Raw genomic sequence first — 23,091 nt, 5'->3', positions numbered from 1 at the left:
TTTGAAGAACTGTAAATTGAATGGTTCCACGTGTGCAGTTATGTTTAAAGATATTTATGCTATAGTTTAATTTCATCTAATACAGTGCCCTCCATAATGTTTGGGACAAAGACCCATCATTTATTTATTTGCCTCTGTACGCCACAATTTGAGATTTGTAATAGAAAAAATCACATAGGCTCGAAGGGCCGAATGGCCTACTCCTGCATCTATTTTCTATGTTTTCTATGTTAATCCTATTACAGTTGTATGTTTAATTTGTAGTTTTTCAGCAGAAGGATTATTTTATTGCCCATTGAATTTCTGGATGTACTAAAATACTATTAGTCATTTTAGTCACCCAAGTGGGTTTGTCAAGCATCAGGTTTTTGTTTGCTAAAGATGTAATCTGTTTCCACTTTTGTTTCAAAGGCTGTGGAGACTCTGAAAATGTTTGAAAAAAAGGATAGCAGGGTTAAGAGCGCAGCTGCAACAAATCTCTCTTTCCTTTACTTTTTGGTACGTGTGAAATTTGAAATATTTTAGAATTACAGCGTATTCTGAGCACTTGACAAAATACACTACCATGTCAGATTTGAAATATTTTCTCTACGTTAGGGAATTTATGCTTCCTGAAATTCTGCATTCACCGGCCAATGTAATGGACTGGATTTTTCTAGACCATGGCCACAACCCAGAAATGCTGTGCCTCATTATCCACTCTTACTTTCTCCAGATGTAGTTATGTTTAAAAATATTAATGTGATAGTTGGACTGATTATCCCTTCCCAAGAGCGAAAGGCCTGCGTGCAGAATTCCTTGACAGCCAGAGGCATTTATAAACATTTACAAATAGATTTAAATACAACGAGTTGTTCATGCAAAGTAAGATTCAATTTCATTGGATTTATGCAGGAAAATGATTTTGGCCTTGCGGACCGATATGCGGATCTTGCAATGATTGCCGATCGATATAACCCGGCAGCGTTGACGAATAAAGGAAACTGTGTTTTTGCACGGTGTGACTATGAGAAAGCAGCTGAGTTTTATAAAGAAGCTCTCCGGAATGATTCATCTTTTACTGAGGCACTCTATAACCTGGGTGAGTTCCAATTTAATCAAACCATAAAGCTTCTGAAAGATACTAAAGATTTAGTGTCAAGCAGCACTCTTATGTCAATAATGCATGATCTTCAATTTACTCAGTATTATGCATTTAGAATTTGTACGTAACTTCATGCATTCATTACTATTTGTTCTTCCAAATATTTAACTCAGTATATTAAAATTTCTTTACATCTTAAGGTACTCCTTATTTCATTATTTGTACACATACGTGAGGAAATTTTAATGTATTGTGTAAAACAAAGTTGTTAACATAATTAAAAATATATTCTCCCCCGAGGAAACTGACCATCCAAATCCATGTGAAAAATTGAATGTTTTTTTGTGTTGCATCTCTACTCCTTATCAAGAGCCATCTTTTGCTACTTGGTCTCAAACATTCCAGCTGGTCAGAAAAACATGGACCTTTGTTTCTTATGGAATTATTAGATGGGATTTTGTCATATTTTTTGATCTTGTGCATTTTTCCACCACAGATGTTAGGCTAGTTGGTTTTAAATTTTGGCTATAAGGGTATTTACTGTTCTCCAATCCTTGTGCAAATTCAACATTAATGATGCCCATAATCTTATTTATGATTTATGCCCTTCAAATCTTGATTCTGTATTTCATCAGACCTAAGCACATTATGACATTTAATTAATTGAGTTCTTGTATAACACATACTTTGTTGGTTTATTGGGCTAAATGATCTGTTAACCAGAATGGCCACATCTCCAATCTGATTAAAGTCTTCACCATAACGTTATAAGTCTGTCATTAATGTTGAGATTCCTTTAGCATACATTTAATATTTTTCTTATCAGTTGTTGATTAAGAATAAATAATGTGGACATGATAGTTTGGAAATATGCATCTAAAATCAGGTTATATTGCACATTTTAAAAGATAATTGAATCCAGTTTTCTTTTCAAAACAAAGATTCTGTTGTGCTGCATCATAATACTTGCATTTATTGTCATTCATATTGTACAATTGAGCAATGGAGAATGTTGGCACCACTGTGCATTGAGAGAAAGAATGAAAATGTAATATAAAGCTATCTGGGGGAGGGTAAGCTAATATCTCCGTGTGGTTGTAGTACAAAAATCAAAGTGTCAATAATGTAGACATCTCATTCATTCATAGATGCTGATGAGGATGTGTGTAACATGAAAATGTGTGTGTTTTTCGTCCTCATCTTTTCACCAGCTGGGCATCTCCTGTGTCATAGCTCATCCTGCGCAAAAGAGAAAATGACATCCTTTTACTCACTCAGGCACTTGTAGATTAACCCTTATTAATCCATGCCATTTATAATCCCCACTACACAGATGTGCATGCCACCCTTTACATGGTATTACGGTACTACACAGCTTCACACTAGCAAGGTCAGCTCGCTCTCTCTCTCTCAAGCGAAGCTGAGCTGGATGAGAAATGTTCCTGTTGGCTTATGGAATAAATACTGATCTTTTACATTGTGTGTTAGTGTGGATCAATCATAAACATGGTGTCAGAAAATTGAGCCACATCTCCGACTCTTTTGCCTGAATTTATTTTAATTTATTTTTTTTACAACGAACCATCACTCTCTTATTATGGCAGGATCTTTTCGTAAACTAGATCCTTTGGTGTTTGACAGCGAACTTGCCGAACGCTGGCGCATCTTTGAAGTGGAATTCGGAATTTTCATAGTTGCTGCCCACACAGGGGCTGCTCCCCACACCGTTGCATCAATTCTGCTCAACGTAGCTGGCACAGGATTTCCACTATGCCCCAGAACACACCGATGCGGTAACACATGTTTTGACCCCGGCAGAGTCCATCAGAGACCCCACCTGCCTTCTCTGAAAGTTCCGAGATTTGTGCCAACTTCGCACCAACGTTATCATGGAGCACCACAATATATTTTCCCATAGCCAACAAGAGAATGAGACGGTCAAATCTTACATTGGTGCCCTGAAGAGCATTGCTGCAAGATGCCAATTCTAAGACCGCGACATCCTCATCCGCAGCAGACTCGTATTTGGCATCCCGAATGACAAGGTGAGAAATGAACTGCTCCGGAATGAGGAGCTTACACTAGATAAGGTTGAACCTGCCTGCCGGGTTGCAGAATACACTGACACCCATATCAAAGCCCTGGGACCAGGACCACACTCTGCCTACAATGTCCATGCCTTCTATAGCTCCCCGCGACAAACATTAACACCTCTCGACAACTGCCTACAGCCCCAGGGAGGGTAACCGACCCTCTGGTCCGTAATTGCGGTGGCCCACACCCGAAATTCCGTGAGCAATGCTCCGCTTATTGCAAAACTTGCCACTACTGTAAAAAGAAAGGCCACTTTATCGGGTGCTGCTGCGCTCATGGCAACAGGGCACAGCCGCACCAATCTCTATGCGCTCGAGCCCACATTTTCCCACGATGCACTGACTGAAACAGCAGTTCCAGTAGAACCACAACCGCAGCACCTGCAAGAAGACGGTGAAAACATACATTCCAGTGTACCCGACTCACCGTCCACAAACAATGATCCCATGACAACGCTCAGTATCAACAATACTAAAGTCGCTGCAAAGATAGATACCGGGGCAAGATGTAATGTCATGTCTTTATCAGACTTCCAAAGAATTCACAACAACGAAACTGTCATGAAAACAAACTCCAGGTTACATCCGTTTCATGGGGGGGGGAGTTGCAACCAGTTGGTAAGGTCACATTACAATGCCATCTGGCGTCTCAAGTTTACAATCTGGATTTTTTCATAGTTGGAGGAGAAGTGCCCCTCCTTCTGGACATTGATGCATGCCGCGATATGAACTTAGTCTCCTTTGGCAAAACTGGGTACCAGCTGTCTACCTCTCAAAGTCCCACCCAAAAACATTACAAAGACCTTTTTGATAACCAGCTGGGCAAACTTCCCACAGAATACAGCATTGTTCTCCTGGGTCTCCACCATGGTTGCAGCACTCACGAAGAACAAAGACGAAATAAGGATTTGCATCAACCCTAAAGATTTAAACACTGCAATCAAACGACCACACCACCCGATGCGGACGGTGGAAGAGGTCGCAGCCAGCCTCCTGGGTAAAGCCAGAGCTTTCTCTGTTCTAGATGCAAAGAACACCTTTTGGCAAACACCGCTATACCATGCATCCTCCATGTTAACCACATTCGCAACGCCCTTCGGACGCTACCGATTCTTACGAACGCCATTTGGCATCAATTCAGCCAGTGAAGTTTTCCAACGTACTATGGAACAACTCTTTACTGGCTACCCGTGCGACATAATCGTGGACGACATCCTGATCGCTGGGTGCAATGCACAAGAACATGACTCAAACCTGAAGCAGGTCCTGGATCATGCCAGAGAAGTAAATCTCAAACTCAACCCCCTCAAGTGCAGGTTTTGGGTCGACGAAGTGACTTATGTGGGCCACGTGTTCACCAACAATGGACTCAGATCAGACCTGTCTAAAACCATTGCCATCAACGAAATGCCAGCACCTGCGGACGTCACAGCGCTACAACGATTTCAAAGCATGGTAAACTAGCTGGGAAAATTAATCCCAAACTTCAGCGAGCTCTCAGCCCCGCTGCGACAACTGACCCACAAGGATACACACTAGTCCTGGAACCAGCACCAGCAAAGGCCATTTGAAACCAAACAACTAATGTCTTGCGCACCAACCCTCACATACTTTGATGCCGAGTTACACGTCACCCTCACCTATGATGCCTCCTAGTATGGACTGGGCGCCGCTTGCCAACAAGATGACAGGAAGGGACCCAGACCAGTTGCCTATGCCTCCCGCACCATGACCGACACTGAACAATGCTGCGCTCAAATTGAGACGGAGCTACTTGCAGTAACTCTTGCCTGCAAGAAATTCAAGGACTTTATCTTTGGCAACCCGATCACAGTTGAAACCGATCACCAGCCCCTGGTCAGTATCCTCAGTAAACCGATCCACACGGCACCAGTGCGTTTACAAAGCATGATGATGGAACTACAGAGATATGACATCAGACTAACCTACAAACACGGTAAGGACATGCACTTAGCTGACACCCTCTCACGGGCACCTCACCCAACCTACGAAAAACATCTGTCTGATGGTGAGCACGAGGGGTACACGGTTATGATGGTCTACTGCCTTCCATCCGCAGGCTTAGACATCCTAGTGTTACAAACAGCTGCAGACAAAACACTAGAATCGCTGGCCACTGTCATTCGCTGCGGCTGGCCAGACAAACAGCACCACCTGCCGCAGGCTGTCCGCCCATTCTACACTCTCCGCGACGAACTGGTTATTCAAGATGGCATTATAATGAAAGGACATAATGCTTTTCTGGCCTAACATGGCTGACTACATTATCGAGAAAGTTGTTACCTGCCCGATTTGCAATAGCCTGACCCCGCACCAACAGAAACAACCACTTCTTCCGCACCCCACACCGGACTTACCCTGGTCCACAATACCTGGTTCTAGTCAATTCCTACTCAGGATGGTTCGAAATCGACCTGCTCAGCAGCCCGACCTCAGCCATGGGCATTCAAAAACTCACTCGCCACTTCTCTGTCCACGGAGCACCCCTAAAGCTACTCTCAGACAGCGGAACTCAATTCTCCAGTCAGCTCTTCAGGGATTTTGTGAAACGCTGGGACATTCACCACACCACCAGCAGCCCCGAGTACCCGAGCGCGGCCTAGCGGTAAGAACTAATGGAACACTCACACAGGGCTGATGTCTATCTCGACTTACTCAACCTACGGAACATCGCTCGCTGCCCTCTCCTGGGATCTTCGGCCGAATGACTCGTGTCACGGCGAACCTGAGCTGGATGAGTATGGCTAGCAGTTTAAATGTTCCTGTTAGCTTATGGAATAAAGACTGATCTTTTACAATGTGTGTTAGTGTGGATCAATCATAAACAGCACCTGTGAATAATTTCCTGTAGATAGTCATGCATGACTATACCCCTCTGTGCACTTTGTGAAAATAATACTGTCAAGACTAGGAAGATTACAGCATGAGAGGTTATGGAATTAAACTCTTTTAACAGGATAGGCAAAGATTAAGAACACCCCCCTTGTCACCTGTTCTCAATGAAAGTTTTTTTTGTTATCTCACCATTCCATGCTACCATGCAATTTGCTACCTCCCTATATCTCAATAATTCATTTTTTTTTTAAATTCAGGTCTTACTTACAAGAAATTGAACAGACTGGAGGAGGCTTTGGATTATTTCTTGAAGCTCCATGCAATCATGAGAAACAATGCTCAAGTTATGTACCAGATTGCAAATTTGTATCCTTTCCAAACTTTGAGATTGGTGAAGCTTCATTTGAACATTTGCAACATACTTGCAAAGTGAAAATTGTGTTAATAGTTTGTAATTTAGTTGCCTTGTAATTTCCACATATTTTAGTGCATAATGAACATAGTGCCTACTGTGACATGAAAAGGTTTTCATGATCTCAAAAGTGCTCCCAGTGATTTGAATGTTTTTGAAATGTAGTCACCGTTGTAATGCAGAGAATTACAGTAGCTAAATTAGTCATCCAGGACTCATTAATGTCTTTGAGATACTGTCTATATAACCTGTTGGCAAACCAACAAATTTTGATGATCTCCCCTTTTATACCAGCAGCACATTGTGCTGCTGGTATAAAAGGAACTTATACATTATGTAGAATTATAGTAGTTGCCAATTTTTGTATTTTGCTTGTTGATTGTTTGCTTGATGTACAGATTTGTAAACTGATCTTTGACTCACATTTCTTGAGATATGAAACATTGGAGGACCTACCTCAAGCCATTGAGTGGCTCATGCAGTTGATCAGCGTCTCCCCCACCGACCCACAGGCACTGGCAAAATTGGGGGACCTGTATGACAGTGAGGGAGACAAGTCTCAAGCCTTCCAGTATTATTATGAGGTACTCAACAGTAATAGAAATACAGAGACTAGTTGTACTGGGTGTCAGTGTATAACCATCAAACAAATGGTCAGTGAATGAACATTAAAAATGTGGGGCTCAATGTTATATATCGCTTTAATGTTATTCCTTGTTTATCAACGGAAAATGTGTTTAAAAAAAAATCATAATGTTCTGCATTTTGCCTGGAAATGGCTGCATTTCTGTATGCTTCTGACATTTCACCACTTAATAGTCAATAGCTTTGGAATTTCGATGTGAATGTAGAAATCTTATGGTGGTAGTCAGCGATCTATCTATCGTTTTTCTAGTTGCACAGGGTGGAGACCTTGTAGAATTAAGAAAGGTAGTTTGGGCAGCATGTCTGCAAGCAGGATTTGGGTTTATTTGTGGGCTTTGTTCAACTTGTGTTCTACCTAGCCAATTGCAATGGATGCATCGTTTTTGGGTCTCTGCTTACTTGAAGATAGGGAATACATCACTAGCCTGGGCTGATTATGATACATTTTGCTCTTTTAGCACGAGTTGAACAGACCTACAGGAAATTGTGTTCAAATTTATCATATTCTGAATCATTTATGTAAATTGGTAAATTATGTAATTTACAGATTTTAAGATTTAATCTGATCGCTTGGATGACATCGCTGTCTTGTAGTTTGTAGTTTCACGGGAACTCTATACTTTCTCTTTAAAAAAACACATGATCTATAATCGACCTTATCCAATGAGTACCTTTTCAGGGTGTAACACTCATGTAAATAAAGTACAATGTTAAATGTATAATAATCTGAATTTATGAAATGCAGTTTTAAAACCGAGATGAGGAGAACTTTTTTCACACAGAGAGTGGTGAATCTCTGGAACTCTCTGCCACAGAGGGTAGTTGAGGCCAGTTCATTGGCTATATTTAAGAGGGAGTTAGATGTGGCCCTTGTGGCCAAGGGGATCAGAGGGTATGGAGAAAAGGCAGGTACGGGATACTGAGTTGGATGATCAGCCATGATCATATTAAATGGCGGTGCAGGCTCGAAGGGCCGAATGGCCTACTCCTGCACATAATTTCTATGTTTCTATGTATCCCTGGGAAAATTGTCTAAATTTTGATGTTAAAGCAAATGGGATATACTTAAATCAACCATGTTTTCGGGGTTATAATTAAGTTTTGCATGGTTTGCTGTTATTTTTGTCAGTCATTTAGATATTTCCCATCGAACATTGAGGGCATTGAATGGCTTGGGGCCTACTATATTGACACACAGTTTTGCGAGAAAGCTATTCAATACTTTGAAAGGGCAGCACTCATCCAGTAAGTAATATTTTTCTTTGACTTTTTGTGTTATAAATTTGTATCAGAATCACATTTCTGTAGCCAGGATTATCAAGTCAAGAAATTCAGCAAAGTATTCAAACCTTTGGGAGGTGGGGAAAATCAGCAATCAGGAAATCTCCTTTCTTCTGTCTTTTGCACAGTTCTGCGCAGTAACATTGAAGTTTACAGTTTTGGAGGCCCAGGAAAGAATGCTCTTGTATAATAAGAAGGCCTAAACTGGGGAAATGGGGAATGGTGGGACCTGTGGATGGGTGACAGAAATATGCAGTTAATTTCAGAACTAACATATAAAGCAGTTTTTAAAACTGAGCAGAAAATGGCTGCAATTGAAACTTTATAAATGTAATTAATGTTTCGTGTGCAAATTTTGATAATGTTCTTTCAATGTATTTTTAATACAGACCTACTCAAGTAAAATGGCGATTAATGGTGGCTAGCTGTTACAGAAGAAGCGGTAAGATGAGCATCAAATATTTAGTTGCATTGCCCAGATCCAAAACTTGTCAATTTCAAAATGTATTATAAAATCACTTAAAACCATTATATAATCTCAAGTATGCTCCTTATGCCGGTTGTGTTTAGTGTTAAAGACAATATTGGAATAAGACATGCCCAGGTCTTTGGAAGCAATGCAAATTGAGGAAATAATGGATAAAGAAAACACTTTCCAATGTAAAGGATAGTGATGATCAACGTCTCTATTTAAAGGCACATGTGACCCATCTGCAGAAATTCAAGTTTTATTATGATATTTTATGAGGATATGTATTACGGTACAGTGCAAATTTCTCTTACTCTTACAAAATTACAATAACATCAGCAGTGCATTTATAGAATACTTTTGACATAATGAATTGTCCAAGGCAATTTCTGGAGCATTTTCAACCAAACGTTTTCACAAAACTACATGTGAGATATCAGGCAGATGACCACAATCTTGACCAGAGGGCACGGCTTTCTAGGATAATCTTTAAAGATGAGAAATAGAATGGTGCAGGGAGGAAACTCATGGTCACCCAGAGAAATTGGGAATGCACAAAATGTTCTTATCGAGTCCACATCACAAGATTAGAAATTGTTCAGCCAGAGCTGAACATACTTCTCGGCAGGGCCGGCCCTAGGCCGATTGGACCGATTTTTCCGAACTGGGCCCCGCGCCCAATGGGGGCCCCGCGTTAATTTTCCGTATTTCATATGGAAATACAAATTCGTTATGTTAAATAAAGTTTTTTTTTTAAATCGCCATATGGATTTTTTTACAAAACGAACATGGATAACAAACGATGTGTTAACTGCTGCTGTGACACTTGTAAACAGGCAGTAGTTAGCAAAGATCCTAGGTAGTTAGCAAGTAGTTAAACAATGCATCAGCGGATGCAGAGCTGGAGAAACTCAGCGGGTGCAGTTGTGGGGGGGTTGTGTTAACTCGTTCGGTGCCGTACAACAGCAGACCTGGTTGGAGGTTTGAGTCTGTGTTAACATTGGTGCCTGTGTGTCTGTGTATGTGTGTTACTCTTTGTCTGTGTATGTCTCAGTGTTTCTGTGTGTGTGTCTGTTTCTGTGGCTATGTGTGTGTGTCTCTCTCTCTATCTGCGCGTGTGTCTGCATGTGTTTCTCTGTCTGTGTGTGGGGGGGAATATGCAACGTTTTGGGTCGAAACCCTTCTTCAGACCCGGCCCGAAACGTTGGCTATTTCCTTCGCTCCATAGACGCTGCCTCACACCCGCTGAGTTCCTCCAGCATTTTTGTCTACCTTCGATTTTCCAGAATCTACAGTTAATTCTTAGACGTTTTGCGGTGATGGCTGCATCTGCGGTTCCTTTCTGTTGGGGGGGGGGGGAAGAGTCCTGGCCCGTGGCAGCTCCTGATAAGTGATGTGTTCCATCCGCGGGTGCTGCCTTGCCCGCTGAGTTCCTCCAGCACTCTGTGTTTTTTGTTTGGCTCTGAAGTTGAAGGTGGATCCCCCTGTGTCTACCTTCAACTCCCTGTCTGTGGTGGCTCAGCGGGACGGGCAGGGGCTCTGGGGAGAGGGTTGTGGCTCTGGTTGAGACCCTTCTTCAGACAATCACAAATACTCTCACCGACGAGAGTTCAGTTCAGTCTAAAGAAGGGTCTTTTCTCCAGAGTCGCTGCCAGAGGTGAGTGCGCCGGCAGAAGGTGCTGAGATGGCAGTCGGTTCCGCTGTCCGGTGATGGAGGCCGCTTGTAGCCATGCGAGCTGCTTCTCTCCCCGGCCACAATGGCGCCCGGAGCACCGCGGCAGCGGTGAGTGAGTGTTACTGGCATAAACCCCGACCCTCTCCTTCTCAACGCAACTTTACCCCTGGCTAGATTCCCCACACGCTGTGAAAGGAACTCTCCCCCAAATTGTCATGTTACTCATGACACGTGACCCAATCATGATTATTTATTTATATATTTTCTACGAAAAATTTTCCCAATTGGGCCCCGCACCTCTTGAGGCTGGCCCTGCTTCTCGGCATCTGCATACAATTGTGTCTTGCGATTCTTTTGCCTCTTGTGCATGGTGGTGGAAAGATTGGTGGAAACAGGCCCGCGACGTGAAACGCTCTTTCCTTGACCTCCACAAAATGTTGAAATTGGAGGAATACAAAATTCTTAGAGGGCTGCAGGACTGGAATAAAATTACAGACATGAGGGCAAAACCAACGAGATGGCGCTGATTGTATTTTTTGCAATCTTTTGGAACGTATTAATTCCTACATTATTTGTATCTAAATAGTAATCATATTCTTGTTAATTTTGTTAATATAGGTAACTACCAAAAAGCATTGGAAACATACAAAGATATTCACCGGAAGTTCCCAGAAAATATTGAATGTAAGTGATGTTATTAAAAACAAACAATAATTAATGGTCATAAAATTGACTTTTCATCTTGACCAGTCTTTCATATGTGTATATTTATGACATTCTCTTGTTGGAGGTTTTCTTGTGCCTAGTTTATGGCATGGAATTGTTTTTAAGAGCATAATATGAATACATAAATTGTACTTTTTGATGCCCAGTTTCAGCCAACTGCCTGTTTAGCTAATGTTTAATATGGAACATAATAATATAGCAAAAGGAACAGGCCTTTTGGTCCTTTGAGCCTTCTTCACCATTCAATATAATGTTAGTCAATCCTTCATCTTAATATCCTAAATATGGTATTAAAGGGTTCTCTATCCAAACTCTTTAATGCCCTTTATGTCAAGAAGACCATCTTCTTCTGAAATTTACTCTGCCTTAAGGGCCTGTCGCACGAGCATGCGACCTGCATGCGGCAAGCGCGACCAAACCGGAAGCGGGGGCAGCGCGGAGGTCGAGTGATCCCCGTACAGGGCCGGTCCCACCAGCATGCGCCTGCATGCGGCGAGCGCGACCAAACTGGAAGCGGGGGCCGCGCGGAGGTCGAGTGAGTCGTGTGAAGTTCGAGCGAAGTCCGCGGGAAGTTCGCGCGTGATGTACGGAGTCAAGATGCTGCTTACGCCATCAAGATGCTGCGTACGGCGTTGAGGCGGCTGCGGGCCGGCAGGCCGTTGCCGCGCGTAATTTTTGAATACAGTCAGTTTTTCGGAGCCCCGCGCGATGTCGGGACCAGCTCCGCACAACTCCATACGGCTCCGGCGATCGGAGTGGGACCGGCTCCGCTAGGCCACGCTAGGCCGCGCTTGCCGCATGGAGTCGAATGCTCGTGGGACAGACCCTTTACCTTTTACTGCCAGGGTAGGCATTTCCACGTTCATTGCCTTCTGTGAAGAGATTTCCTTGCATTACTCCACCAATCACTCCCTGCAATCCTGAAAAAGACTCATTTATTCCTACATCTGTTTTCCTTTACCAACCAACTTTCAGTCTGTGCCAGTATATCACTCTTATACAGACATTTTTAACCAGTCCCTGCAAACATGTACTGTCCCTGCCTGCTTCAAAATCTCCACTATTGTCCCTGTACCCAAAAAGGCAAAGATTACTTGTCTTAATGACTACAGGCCTGTCGCACTGACCTCTGTAGTCATGAAGACACTCGAAAGGCTTGTGCTGGCCAGGCTGAAGAATATCACAAACTCCCTGCTGGACCCTCTGCAGAATGCATATCGGGCCAATAGATCTGTGGATGATGCAGTCAACCTGGGCCTGCACTTCATCCTGCAGCACCTAGACCGCCAGGGGACCTATGCGAGGATCCTGTTTATTGATTTTAGCTCTGCATTCAACACCATTGTGCCAGAGCTACTACACTCCAAACTTTCCGAGTTGACTGTGCCTGAACCCCTCTGTCAGTGGATCACCAACTTCCTGACAGACAGGAAGCAGCATGTGAGGCTGGGAAAGCACATCTCGGACCCGCAAACACTCAGCATAGGAGCACCGCAAGGCTGCGTACTCTCTCCTCTCCTCTACTCTCTCTACACCAACGACTGCACCTCCACAGCCACCTCTGTCAAGCTTCTCAAGTTTGTGGACGACACAACCCTGATTGGACTGATCCAGGATGGGGAGGAATCTGCCTACAGACAGGAAGTGTCACAGCTGGCGTCCTGGTGCCGTAGCAACAACCTGGAGCTCAATGCTCTTAAGACAGTGGAATTGATTGTAGACTTTAGGAGAGCTCCCCCTCCCCTCACCCCACTCACCATCAACAATGCCACAGTCACATCTGTGGAGTTGTTTAAGTTCCTGGGAACCATCATCTCCAAGGACCTTAAGTGGTGGGCCACCATCGACTCCACAGTCAAAAAGGCACAACAGAGGATGTACTTCCTGCGGCAGCTGAGGAAGCACAATCTGCCACAGGCAATGATGGTCCAATTCTACACGGCCATCGTAGAGTCTGTTCTCACCTTCTCCATCATGATCTGGTTTGGCTCAGCTACCAAGCACGACACCTGGAGGCTGCAGCGAATCGTCCGATCAGCAGAAAAGATTATTGGCTGCAACCTTCTCTCCATTGATGAACTGTACACTGCAAGGGCCAGGAAGCGAGCGGGCAAGATCATCTCTGACCCCTCTCACCCTGGCCACAAACTCTTTGAATCATGTCCCTCTGGAAGGCGACTCCGGACTGTCAAAGCTGCCACAGCCAAACATAAAAACAGTTTTTATCCACGAGTATTTGCTCTACTCAACAGCCAAAAAATCTGTAGCCTCCCTTTGATCTGGTATTTTGTTGGTTCACATGCTTGATCAATGGTGTTTTATCATTAATGTTTTATTATTATTAATGTTTAGTGTTTTATGAGTCATTCGTAACTGTACTGTATGTCATGTTGTTACTTGTGGGAGGAGCACCAAGGCAAATTCCTTGTATGTGAATACTTGGCCAATAAACTTACTTACTGAACCCTGTTTGCTTTAATTTGCACATTAACCTTTAATGCAGACTCTCTCAAAAGGCTTCTGCGAATCTACTGGCTCTCCCTTTTCTGTTTGACAAGTCACGTCTTGAAAATCTCTAGTAGGTTTATCGAGCACTATTTTCCGTTCTTAAATCTATGCTGACGTTATCTAATCTGATATTTTCTAACAATCCTCACTATCCTTATAAAGGATAATAGACGAGAAGAATCCTACTACCAATATTGAGTTAACTAGATCACTCTTCTCCACCTACTTTTTAAATAATGGGACTGCATTAGCAATCCACCAATCTGCAAGATATGTTCTAAAATTTACATAATTTTGGAGATAACCACTGCATCCACTATTTCCATGGTTACCTCTAAGAATATGGGTTCTCAAGGGAAAGCCTATTAATTTAAGATATTCTGCTCTTTTGATAATTTATTTTTTGGTCTGTTCCATTTCTTATCTAATCCTTTGTTTAGGTTTGCGCTTTCTAGTTCGCCTTTGCACAGATATGGGGCTCAAGGAGGTTCAGGAATATGCCACAAGACTGAAAAAAATTGAAAAACAGAAGGAAATAAGAGAACAAGTGAGTAAGGACAATATTTCATGTAGAATCTCATTTAACCAATGGGTCAAATGAATGGGTCAAATATCAAACCCATTCTACATGTATTAATACAAAGTAATTCAATGTGTGCAACAGTATTAATCCAATGCAATATTTCACTAGTTAGTCATTTTACTTCATCCAAGATCGGAAAACTCTTTCTTGAATTAGTGTGATATTGTTTTTCACATAAATCATAGAGGCAGACAGTGTAAATGTCGCCAAATGGAAAGAGGAGACTCTGATCCCGGTGGAGGAGAACGAGCAACGACCAGTGCCCGCTGTGAGTCCCCATCGCACTGCCAGGTGCAGCCCCTTCCTCTATGGTCCCCCTTGCTGGCTCCTGTCCCCCTCCCCCGTGATACCCCCTTCTCCCCCATGGCTCTTCCCCTGCCTTTTCTCCGAGCACTCTCCCCCTCCCCTGTCCACACCGCCCCCTCCCGCCCCCATATCCCTCCCCCCAACCACCCCACCCCTCCCCGACAATCCCCCCCAGTGCTTTCACCTACCAAAGCTCTAAGCTTTGGGGACTGGACATTGTGCCTTCCCCCACAGTGGTATCCACTGTACAGTGGTATCCACTGTAGTGGGATGTTTTTTTTTGTCTAATTGTAATCCTGTAAGTCTGTGTCCTAGATGGCTGCCGTGAAGAGAGAGTGGACGCTGGCGCGCTTTGGCTGCCGCTGCTCTCTCTTCACATTGTGTTTTTGATTTTCTGTTTTTGGATTGAATTCTGTTTTTAATTTGTGTCTCTGTGTGGTCTTTATTACTTATTTAATTCCGATTATATGTTTTTATTCCGATTAATCTATGTAAGGTGTCCTTGAGATGTCCGAAAGGCGCCCATTAAATAACATTTATTATTATTATTATTAAACTCTACAATTCAATCTCTCTGGCGTGTTTTTGTCATTCAAACCATATAACCATTACAGCACGGAAACAGGCCATCTCGACCCTTCTGGTCCATGCCGAACAGTCCCTATGACCTGCGACCTGCGCTCAGACCCTCCATTCCTTTCTCATCCATATAACTATCCAATTTATTTTTAAATGATAAAAACGAACCTGCCTCCACCACCTTCACTGGAAGCTCATTCCACACAGCTACCACTCTCTGAGTAAAGAGGTTCCCCCTCATGTTACCCCTAAACTTCTGTCCCTTAATTCTCACGTGATGTCCCCTTGTTTGCATCTTCCCTCCTCTCAGTGGGAAAAGCTTATCCACGTCAACTCTGTCTATCCCTCTCATCATTTTAAAGACCTCTAAGGAACCTCTAAGGATTCAAAGGAATATATTTAAATACAGAACTTCACAATATCAATTCCCAGCTTGTCTTTCCTATATGCTTTTTTATTTCCAAGACGATAATTGCTAACAATTCAGTTAGCTTGATATTCCAGCTTTGTGTTCTGGTTTTGCTTATGCTAGTGAATGTAATACATGATGCTGATGTCCTTGTCAATATTTTGGAATCTCTGCATTTGTAGAATAGTTAAAACTGTTTGCCTGTGATTCTATTTTTACATCAGCGTGTGAAATCTGGCAGAGATGGCAGTGCTCGTGGGCGCAGAGAGGGCAGCGCTGGGAGTGGTAGGTGTAACAGATTATTTTTCCATTGAAATTGAATAATTTAGATTGTATGAATGTTCTTTCATCTTTTAAATCCATGTGGTGAAGGAATTTATTTCCTTCTGACTTAAGCAAAAAAGTAGATCTACCATACACTAGACAGTATTTTTCTTGTGTAAGCAGGGTAGTACCATATCTAACAAAAACAAAGAAGCATGGAAAATAGTAGTAGGATTGGGCCTTGCTCCACCATTCGACGTGATCATGGCTGTTTATCCATGTCAGTATTTTTTACCTTGTATTATCCTTGCCTTGATTTTACCTTGTGCCCAGGAATAAGTTGGACAGTGCTATAACATAACCTTTTTTCACCCACTGTTCTTCTATAAGAGTAATTTCCTTTACAAGCCATGTACCTTGTTTGTTTATTTGAAAATTCTAGTTACTATGGTTGTATAATATGATCTTCTCGAGTCCGATTTTCTTCAAATCCAGCAATATTCCTGGAATATCTTCTAAAGAACATACACACTTTCATAAAAAAACAAATTAAGTTTCCATTTTGAGGATGTATATGAGCGACAGGTTCAACAACCACACAATCTGGATCCTGAGATCGTAAATCAATACCTGAAGATTGAGGGATATTGGAGGTCTGTAGCAAGTTTAGAGAAGAAAATGTTGTGAAAATGTAAATTATCTTATTACATGACATTTATTAATATACTAGACCAAATGCAGACCCGTTGGGTCTGCTCCCCCAATGGTGTGATTCCCCCAACCCAATATTCCACCATGCACCCGTCTCCTCCAATGGAACTGAAGCCGTTGCCAAATGTAAGTTTCCAGCACTCCCCTGCCTCCCTCAATTGCACCTCCCGCTGCAGCAGTGAAAAGTTCAGTGTTCCTGTCTTGCAACTTTGTTTCGAAGTGTGTTGGAAGCTGACAGGAAGGAGCAGCGAATCAAAAGGAAGAAAGGCAGCTGGCAGCCGGACGGCAGGCGGCAGCCACAGACTTTTATATATATACTAGACCAAGTGCAGACCTGTTGGGTCTGTTTCCCCAACAGCGTTTGCGGGGGGGGGGGGGGGGGGGGGGGGGGGGGGGGGGTGCACTCATATTAACCACCGCCCAAACTCACAGGTGGGGGGAGGGGGGGGGAGAGGAGGAGGAGGAAACGGGACAGATTTGGGAAGGAAAGGAGAGCGGGGTAGGGGGTGAGAGAGGGGGGATGGGGGGAGAGAGATGTGGGGGAGGGGGATGTGGAGGGAGGGGAGGAGGGAGGGAGTGGGAGAGGGGGTGGGGGGGAGAGAGAGGGGAAAGAGTGGGGAGGGAGAGTGGAGGGGGGAAGGGGGAGACATGGAAGAGTGGGGAGGGAGGGAGGAGAGGGGTAGGGGGAGTGATGGAAGAGGGACAGAGGGGTAGGAGGAAGGGGGTGGGTGGAGAGAGGGAAGGGGTGGGGTAGAGAGGGAAGGGGGGGGGGGGGGAGAGTGGGATGGGTGGGAGAGAGGGAGAGGGGTGAGGAGAGGGAAACATAGAAATTAAGTGCAGTAGTAGGCCATTCGGCCCTTTGAGCCTGCACCACCATTCAATATGATCATGGCTGATCATCCAACTCAGTAACCTGTACCTGCCTTCTCTCCATACCCCCTGATCCCTTTAGCCACAAGGGTCACATCTAACTCCCTCTTAAATCTAGCCAATGAACTGGCCTCAACTACCTTCTGTGGCAGAGAATTCCAGAGATTCACCACTCTCTTTTTTGAAAATATTGGGGGGGGGGGGGGGGGGGGGGGAGAAGGATTTGATTAAAAATGTCTACATAAATACGACAAAATGTAATCAGGAGTTTCTATAAGATCCTCCCTCAATCTTCTAAAATCTAGCGAGTACAAGCCGAGTCTATCCAGTCTTTTCTTCATATGAAAGTCCTGACATCCCAGGAACAGTCTGGTGAACCTTAACCATATAACCATATAACAATTACAGCACAGAAACAGGCCATCTCGACCCTTCTAGTCCGTGCCGAACACGTATTCTCCCCTAGCCCCATATACCTGCACTCAGACCATAACCTTCCATTCCTTTCCCGTCCATATAACTATCCAATTTATTTTTAAATTATAAAAACGAACCTGCCTCCACCACCTTCACTGGAAGCTCATTCCACACAGCCACCACTCTCTGAGTAAAGAAGTTCCCCCTCATGTTACACCTAAACTTCTGTCCCTTAATTCTCATGTCATGTCCCCTTGTTTGAATCTTCCCTACTCTCAGTGGGAAAAGCTTATCCACGTCAACTCTGTCTATCCCTCTCATCATTTTAAAAAACCTCTATCAAGTCCCCCCTTAACCTTCTGCGCTCCAAAGAATAAAGCCCTAACTTGTTCAACCTTTCTCTGTAACTTAGTTGCTGAAACCCAGGCAACATTCTAGTAAATCTCCTCTGCACTCTCTCTATTTTGTTGACATCCTTCCTATAATTAGGCGACCAAAATTGTACACCATACTCCAGAATTGTCCTCACCAATGCCTTGTACAATTTTAACATTACATCCCAACTTCTATACTCAATGCTCTGATTTATAAAGGCCAGCACACCAAAAGCTTTCTTTACCACCCTATCTACATGAGATTCCACTTTCAGGGAACTGTCCACAGTTATTCCCAGATCCCTCTGTTCACCTGCATTCTTCAATTCCCTACCATTTACCATGTAATTCCCTACCATTTACCATGTAAGAGGAGAGAAGTGGGAGAGTGGGGAGGAAGGGGTAGAGAGACTGGTGGAAGAGGGACAGAGTGGTAGGGGAAGAGGGTGGGGTAGAGAGGGAAGGGGGTGGGGGAGAGAGAGATGGGTGGCAGAGGGAGAGGGGTGAGGAGAGGGACACATAGAAACATAGAAATTAAGTGCAGGAGTAGGCCATTCGGCCCTTCGAGTCTGCACCGCCATTCAATATGATCACGGCTGATCATCCAACTCAGTATCCCGTACCTGCCTTCTCTCCATACCCCCTGATCCCTTTAGCCACAAGGGCCGCATCTAACTTCCTCTTAAATATAGCCAATGAACTGGCCTCAACTACCTTCTGTGGCAGAGAGTTCCAGAGATTCACCACTCTCTGTGTGAAAAATGTTCTTCTCAAAGTCAGAATGACAGTTAGTGAAGAATTTGAATAATCGCTGAGCGTTCTCTATGGCAACAATGTATTTGAGCATTGGGCATTGTGACATCACACGATGGAACGTTCACCGGGGCTGTGGCTCCTGCAAAGGCATATGTAAATGAATCCATTCCGATTGGACATCTGTGAGCATCGGGCATTGTGACATCACACGATGGAACGTTCACAGGGGGCTGCGGCTGGTGCTGCTTGTGTGGGTGAGAAACCAGTTTATTTTTGAAATATTGTGGTGGGGGGGGGTGAAGGATTTGATTAAAAAAAGTGTACCTAAACACGACGAAATGTAATGAGGAGCGGATACTTAGAAAGAAAAGCGAAATCTCTACCGAAATGGAAAAGACGTCAGCGATTCTGCGTCCGGTTTCGGAGTTGCGGAGAATCAAAGGAAGAAACGCGGCCGGAAGCCGTACATGCAAATGGATCCATTCCGATTGGACGTCCGCGAGCGTCGGGCATTGTGACATCGCACGGCGGGAACGAATCGAAAGGCAGGAAGGGATCCGTACTGCAGGCGGTCGGATGGCGGATGGATTTGAGTTTTATATATTAATAGATAGATAGATAGAAGATGTGGATGGTTACTAAAGTACTTTTATGTTGAGAGGTGAATGTCCATTCAGCACACATAACTGTGCCAAAAATAACCGTGAAAATAATGTAATTTTTATCACTCTCTACTTAAAAATTTAATTGACTTTGTTTATTTATAAATTATGCTGAAAATTGATCATTATTTTGTTCTAATATTTATGTTGAGAAGCAAACCCCTAATTCCCCATATGACACAGGAGTAGATATTCTAAAGGATTGAGTGCATACATGGTCTAGAGATGTTTTTGGAATTCTCAAATATATTGCAAATTAGGATTTATTTATTTTTTAAATGAATAGCATGACTTCTGTTTGCTTACTTAACTTTTTGTTATATTCTAATTTGCTCCAACTAATTTTAAAGGTAGTTTCCAGGCACTGATGAAGTTGTTACATGCACCCTGCTGCCTGCACCAGTTGTGATTGTTCACATTTTATAAATGCATTTGTATCTTTGACTTTCCCTGCATTTTTCAGAAAATGGACAAAATTGCCATGTCAGCAGTGCCAAAGGAGAAAGGATGAGTTCCAAGTTGAAGATGCTGCCTGGAGTTAATGATCCTTATGAAACCAGCCCCAATAAGGATATAGGCAAGTACATGTCTATTTTCCTTTATATGGTAGGGTCCAAATGATGGAGAAAACCGTCTTGCAGTTTTTCGCTGCAGCCGCCCGGCGCTCCCCCCCTCCCCCCCCCCCCCCCCCCCGGCCCGGCACTCTCGCGCTGGCTCAAGCCAAAGATCGGCTCTTCCCCTGCTGCTTTTCGCCGTGCTCGGAAAAGCAGCGGGGGAACAGCCGATCTTTGGCTTGAGCCAGCGTGACAGAGCCGGCGAGTTAACGGCCTGTCGGCCTGCAGGCACATTGACGGCGTACACAGCGTCTCGACCTCGTACGCAGCGTCTTGACGGCGTACGCCTGGCCCCGCAGGCTCACACCCCACCCTTCCCCCCCCCCCCCCCCCCCCCCCCCCCCCCCCCCCCATCCCAGTACTCGGGGGTCTGAAGGACGTTCGGGGACCAGACCCAACGGGTCTGCACTTGGTCTAGTATAATATAAATACCTGGACCAGGTATTGCCGCCGCAGACACCTGGCTGGAACTACCTGTATCGGTCGCCTGTGTGCGTTCCCTTCGACCAGCCTCTCAATCAGGTTTCCCAGTTTTGAGAGCCGACAAATGACATCCTCAATGGATGTTGAGGCAGTTCCTTCCTGCTGAGTATTATCCTTTTGGACATTTTTTGCCGTTTTCCCCGAACTCGGGGTCGACAAACTGCTCCCTTTCGGAGCTTTTGCAGAGGTTGCTGTGCAGGCTTGCCTGCCAGCATCTACGAGTTTGATACCGACGGCCACCGACCTCTCCCGTTGCCGTTATCCGTTATCTGCTGCTGACTTTTCAGCTGCACGTTTGCCCTTGGTCTTAGGCTTCTCCATTTTTGGGACCTAAACCAGCGTCGAAAACAACAGTTCCTGTGAAACTTACCTTCCGACTTTAATGATGTATCACAGGGAAATCCCAATGTCTATTTCCCCATCCGAATCTCGTGCAATGCGTCGTCGTATTGATGCACATGCGGGCTCTTCACCTAGTCTCGTCCCGAGACTTTGAAATAAAATCCCAAGTGCATGATGCATTTCAGGAAGTCAAATAGTGACAGAACTTATACAGTAAATGGTAGGGCGCTAAGGAATGGTGATGAACAAGAGACTGCGGGGTCCGGAGTAGTGTTGGTTTCTACACTTCAGGAGAGATATACTTTTTCCTTGCAGTCAGCACCGTGTTGATTCATGAGACTCCTGGGATAATAGCTGCCCTATCAACTGATTAAAGGAGACTGACTTGGACACACAAGTTTAGAGCATGCAAGAGAATCTCATTTTTAAGACATATTCTAAGGATTTAATGAGGTAGATGACAAAGGCAACTTCCTGTAGTTGGGTAGTCTAGAATGGCAAGCTCAATAAAATAAGTTTGCCGATCATGTTGGAGAAACTTCTTTAGAGAGCTCTCTACCTTTGTGGATGCTCAGCTGTTGAACATTCAATGTTAACATGAATAATTTGGGGGTTATTGAGCTGGTCAGACAGCCAAATGGACTCGTGCCGTATAATCAGTCATGACCTTACTGAATTATTGTTGAACAGACTTGAAAGACCACATCACCTACATCTTCTAATATACAGGTAATTCTGCTATAACACTATAGTTGTGTTCCTAAGAAACCTGATGTTAAGAAAATCATGTTATAGCACCATCTGTGTCAATGGAGTTAAGGGCTAGAGGGTTTCAGACTATCAGTAACATAGTAATTTTTTTACCATTGGGTTTTCAAAACTAAAGTTATTTTCAATAGCATTACGTTTTTGTTACTTATTAGTAACAATCTTATCAATCTGAACAAATTTATCTGATTAGGGAAGGTTATATGCAAACAAGATTTTTTGTCCCCGAAATGATGGCTTTTTCCCCCTACTTGTACATTTCCAAAGTAACTTGAGGATCTCTAGCTTCCAATTGAAATGACATTATAACCAATTCGGTCAGCCTAATGCAAATTGTGTTGCCTAATTCATCACGTGTTATGTTGTAGCAGACTATATGTACACTCATATTTCTTACTGCATGATGTAGCTATCAAGTCCATGATGGCTCAACGCAAAACAATCAAATTATTCCTATTAACCTCCCATAACCATGCAACTTAATCTCTTGCACATGCCCATTAACAACTCCTTTTAAATTAGTTGGTAGAATTGTCACAATTCCCATGATGTTTAATACATTATTTCATTTATTAGTAGTGTTCAAATCTGTGGGTTCCACTTAAATATATGGTTTCTCAATTTTGAGTTTAACTCTGAAACCAAAGTGTGACATTAATTAAAATCTTACATTATTTACTGAATCTGCCATTCCAATCCATGTCTGGAACAATTGACCAATATTATTACCATAAGAAAACAAAATGTGCTCCTTCCACATTTTAATTGCTTTCTGTAATAATAGATGCATCATACGTGGATCCACTTGGACCACAAATTGAACGGCCCAAAACTGCAGCTCGAAAACGCGTTGAAGAAGATGAGTTTGCAGATGAAGAACTAGGAGATGATTTGTTACCAGAGTAATGGCTACAGTCTTCATATAGAAAACAAATATATTCAGATATTATATGAGTTATTTCCTTTAATTTGCTTAATCTGTGGTTTTTACTGCATTTGGAATAGTTAACTAAAAATGTACATGTGTATATTTGATACTTCAGATTTGTAAAATTTTGTAATGTTAAAGCAGTGTATTTAAAGATTGAAAAATCTATAATTGTCATTATTGTATTTAATTATTACTATGGTATACTTATCAAATAATTCAATTTTAGATATTAAAGTATTTATGATTGAGACACGAACATTTGTTTCTTATAAC

The 23,091-nt window shown here is 43.3% G+C and overlaps 1 protein-coding gene across 1 annotated transcript in view; it reads left to right on the top strand.

Annotated features, from left to right (window-relative positions):
• ift88 (intraflagellar transport 88 homolog) overlaps positions 1 to 23,062 on the top strand; it is a 72,441-nt gene extending 49,379 nt beyond the window's left edge. The window contains exons 16-26 of the mRNA XM_055636983.1: positions 412 to 498; positions 895 to 1,081; positions 6,291 to 6,399; positions 6,879 to 7,029; positions 8,220 to 8,335; positions 8,761 to 8,813; positions 11,134 to 11,199; positions 14,190 to 14,296; positions 15,851 to 15,911; positions 20,144 to 20,257; positions 22,672 to 23,062. Coding sequence (XP_055492958.1) covers positions 412 to 498; positions 895 to 1,081; positions 6,291 to 6,399; positions 6,879 to 7,029; positions 8,220 to 8,335; positions 8,761 to 8,813; positions 11,134 to 11,199; positions 14,190 to 14,296; positions 15,851 to 15,911; positions 20,144 to 20,257; positions 22,672 to 22,793 — 1,173 coding nt within the window. The 3' untranslated portion in view covers positions 22,794 to 23,062. The remainder of the gene's footprint in view (positions 1 to 411; positions 499 to 894; positions 1,082 to 6,290; positions 6,400 to 6,878; positions 7,030 to 8,219; positions 8,336 to 8,760; positions 8,814 to 11,133; positions 11,200 to 14,189; positions 14,297 to 15,850; positions 15,912 to 20,143; positions 20,258 to 22,671) is intronic.
• Positions 23,063 to 23,091: the final 29 nt, after the last annotated feature.

Source organism: Leucoraja erinacea, chromosome 6 (assembly GCF_028641065.1).
Source record: "Leucoraja erinacea ecotype New England chromosome 6, Leri_hhj_1, whole genome shotgun sequence".
In the NCBI taxonomy this organism is placed as follows: Eukaryota; Metazoa; Chordata; class Chondrichthyes; order Rajiformes; family Rajidae; genus Leucoraja; species Leucoraja erinaceus.
Note: the sequence above shows the minus strand (reverse complement) of the source record. Positions and strands in the feature narration are given on the sequence as shown.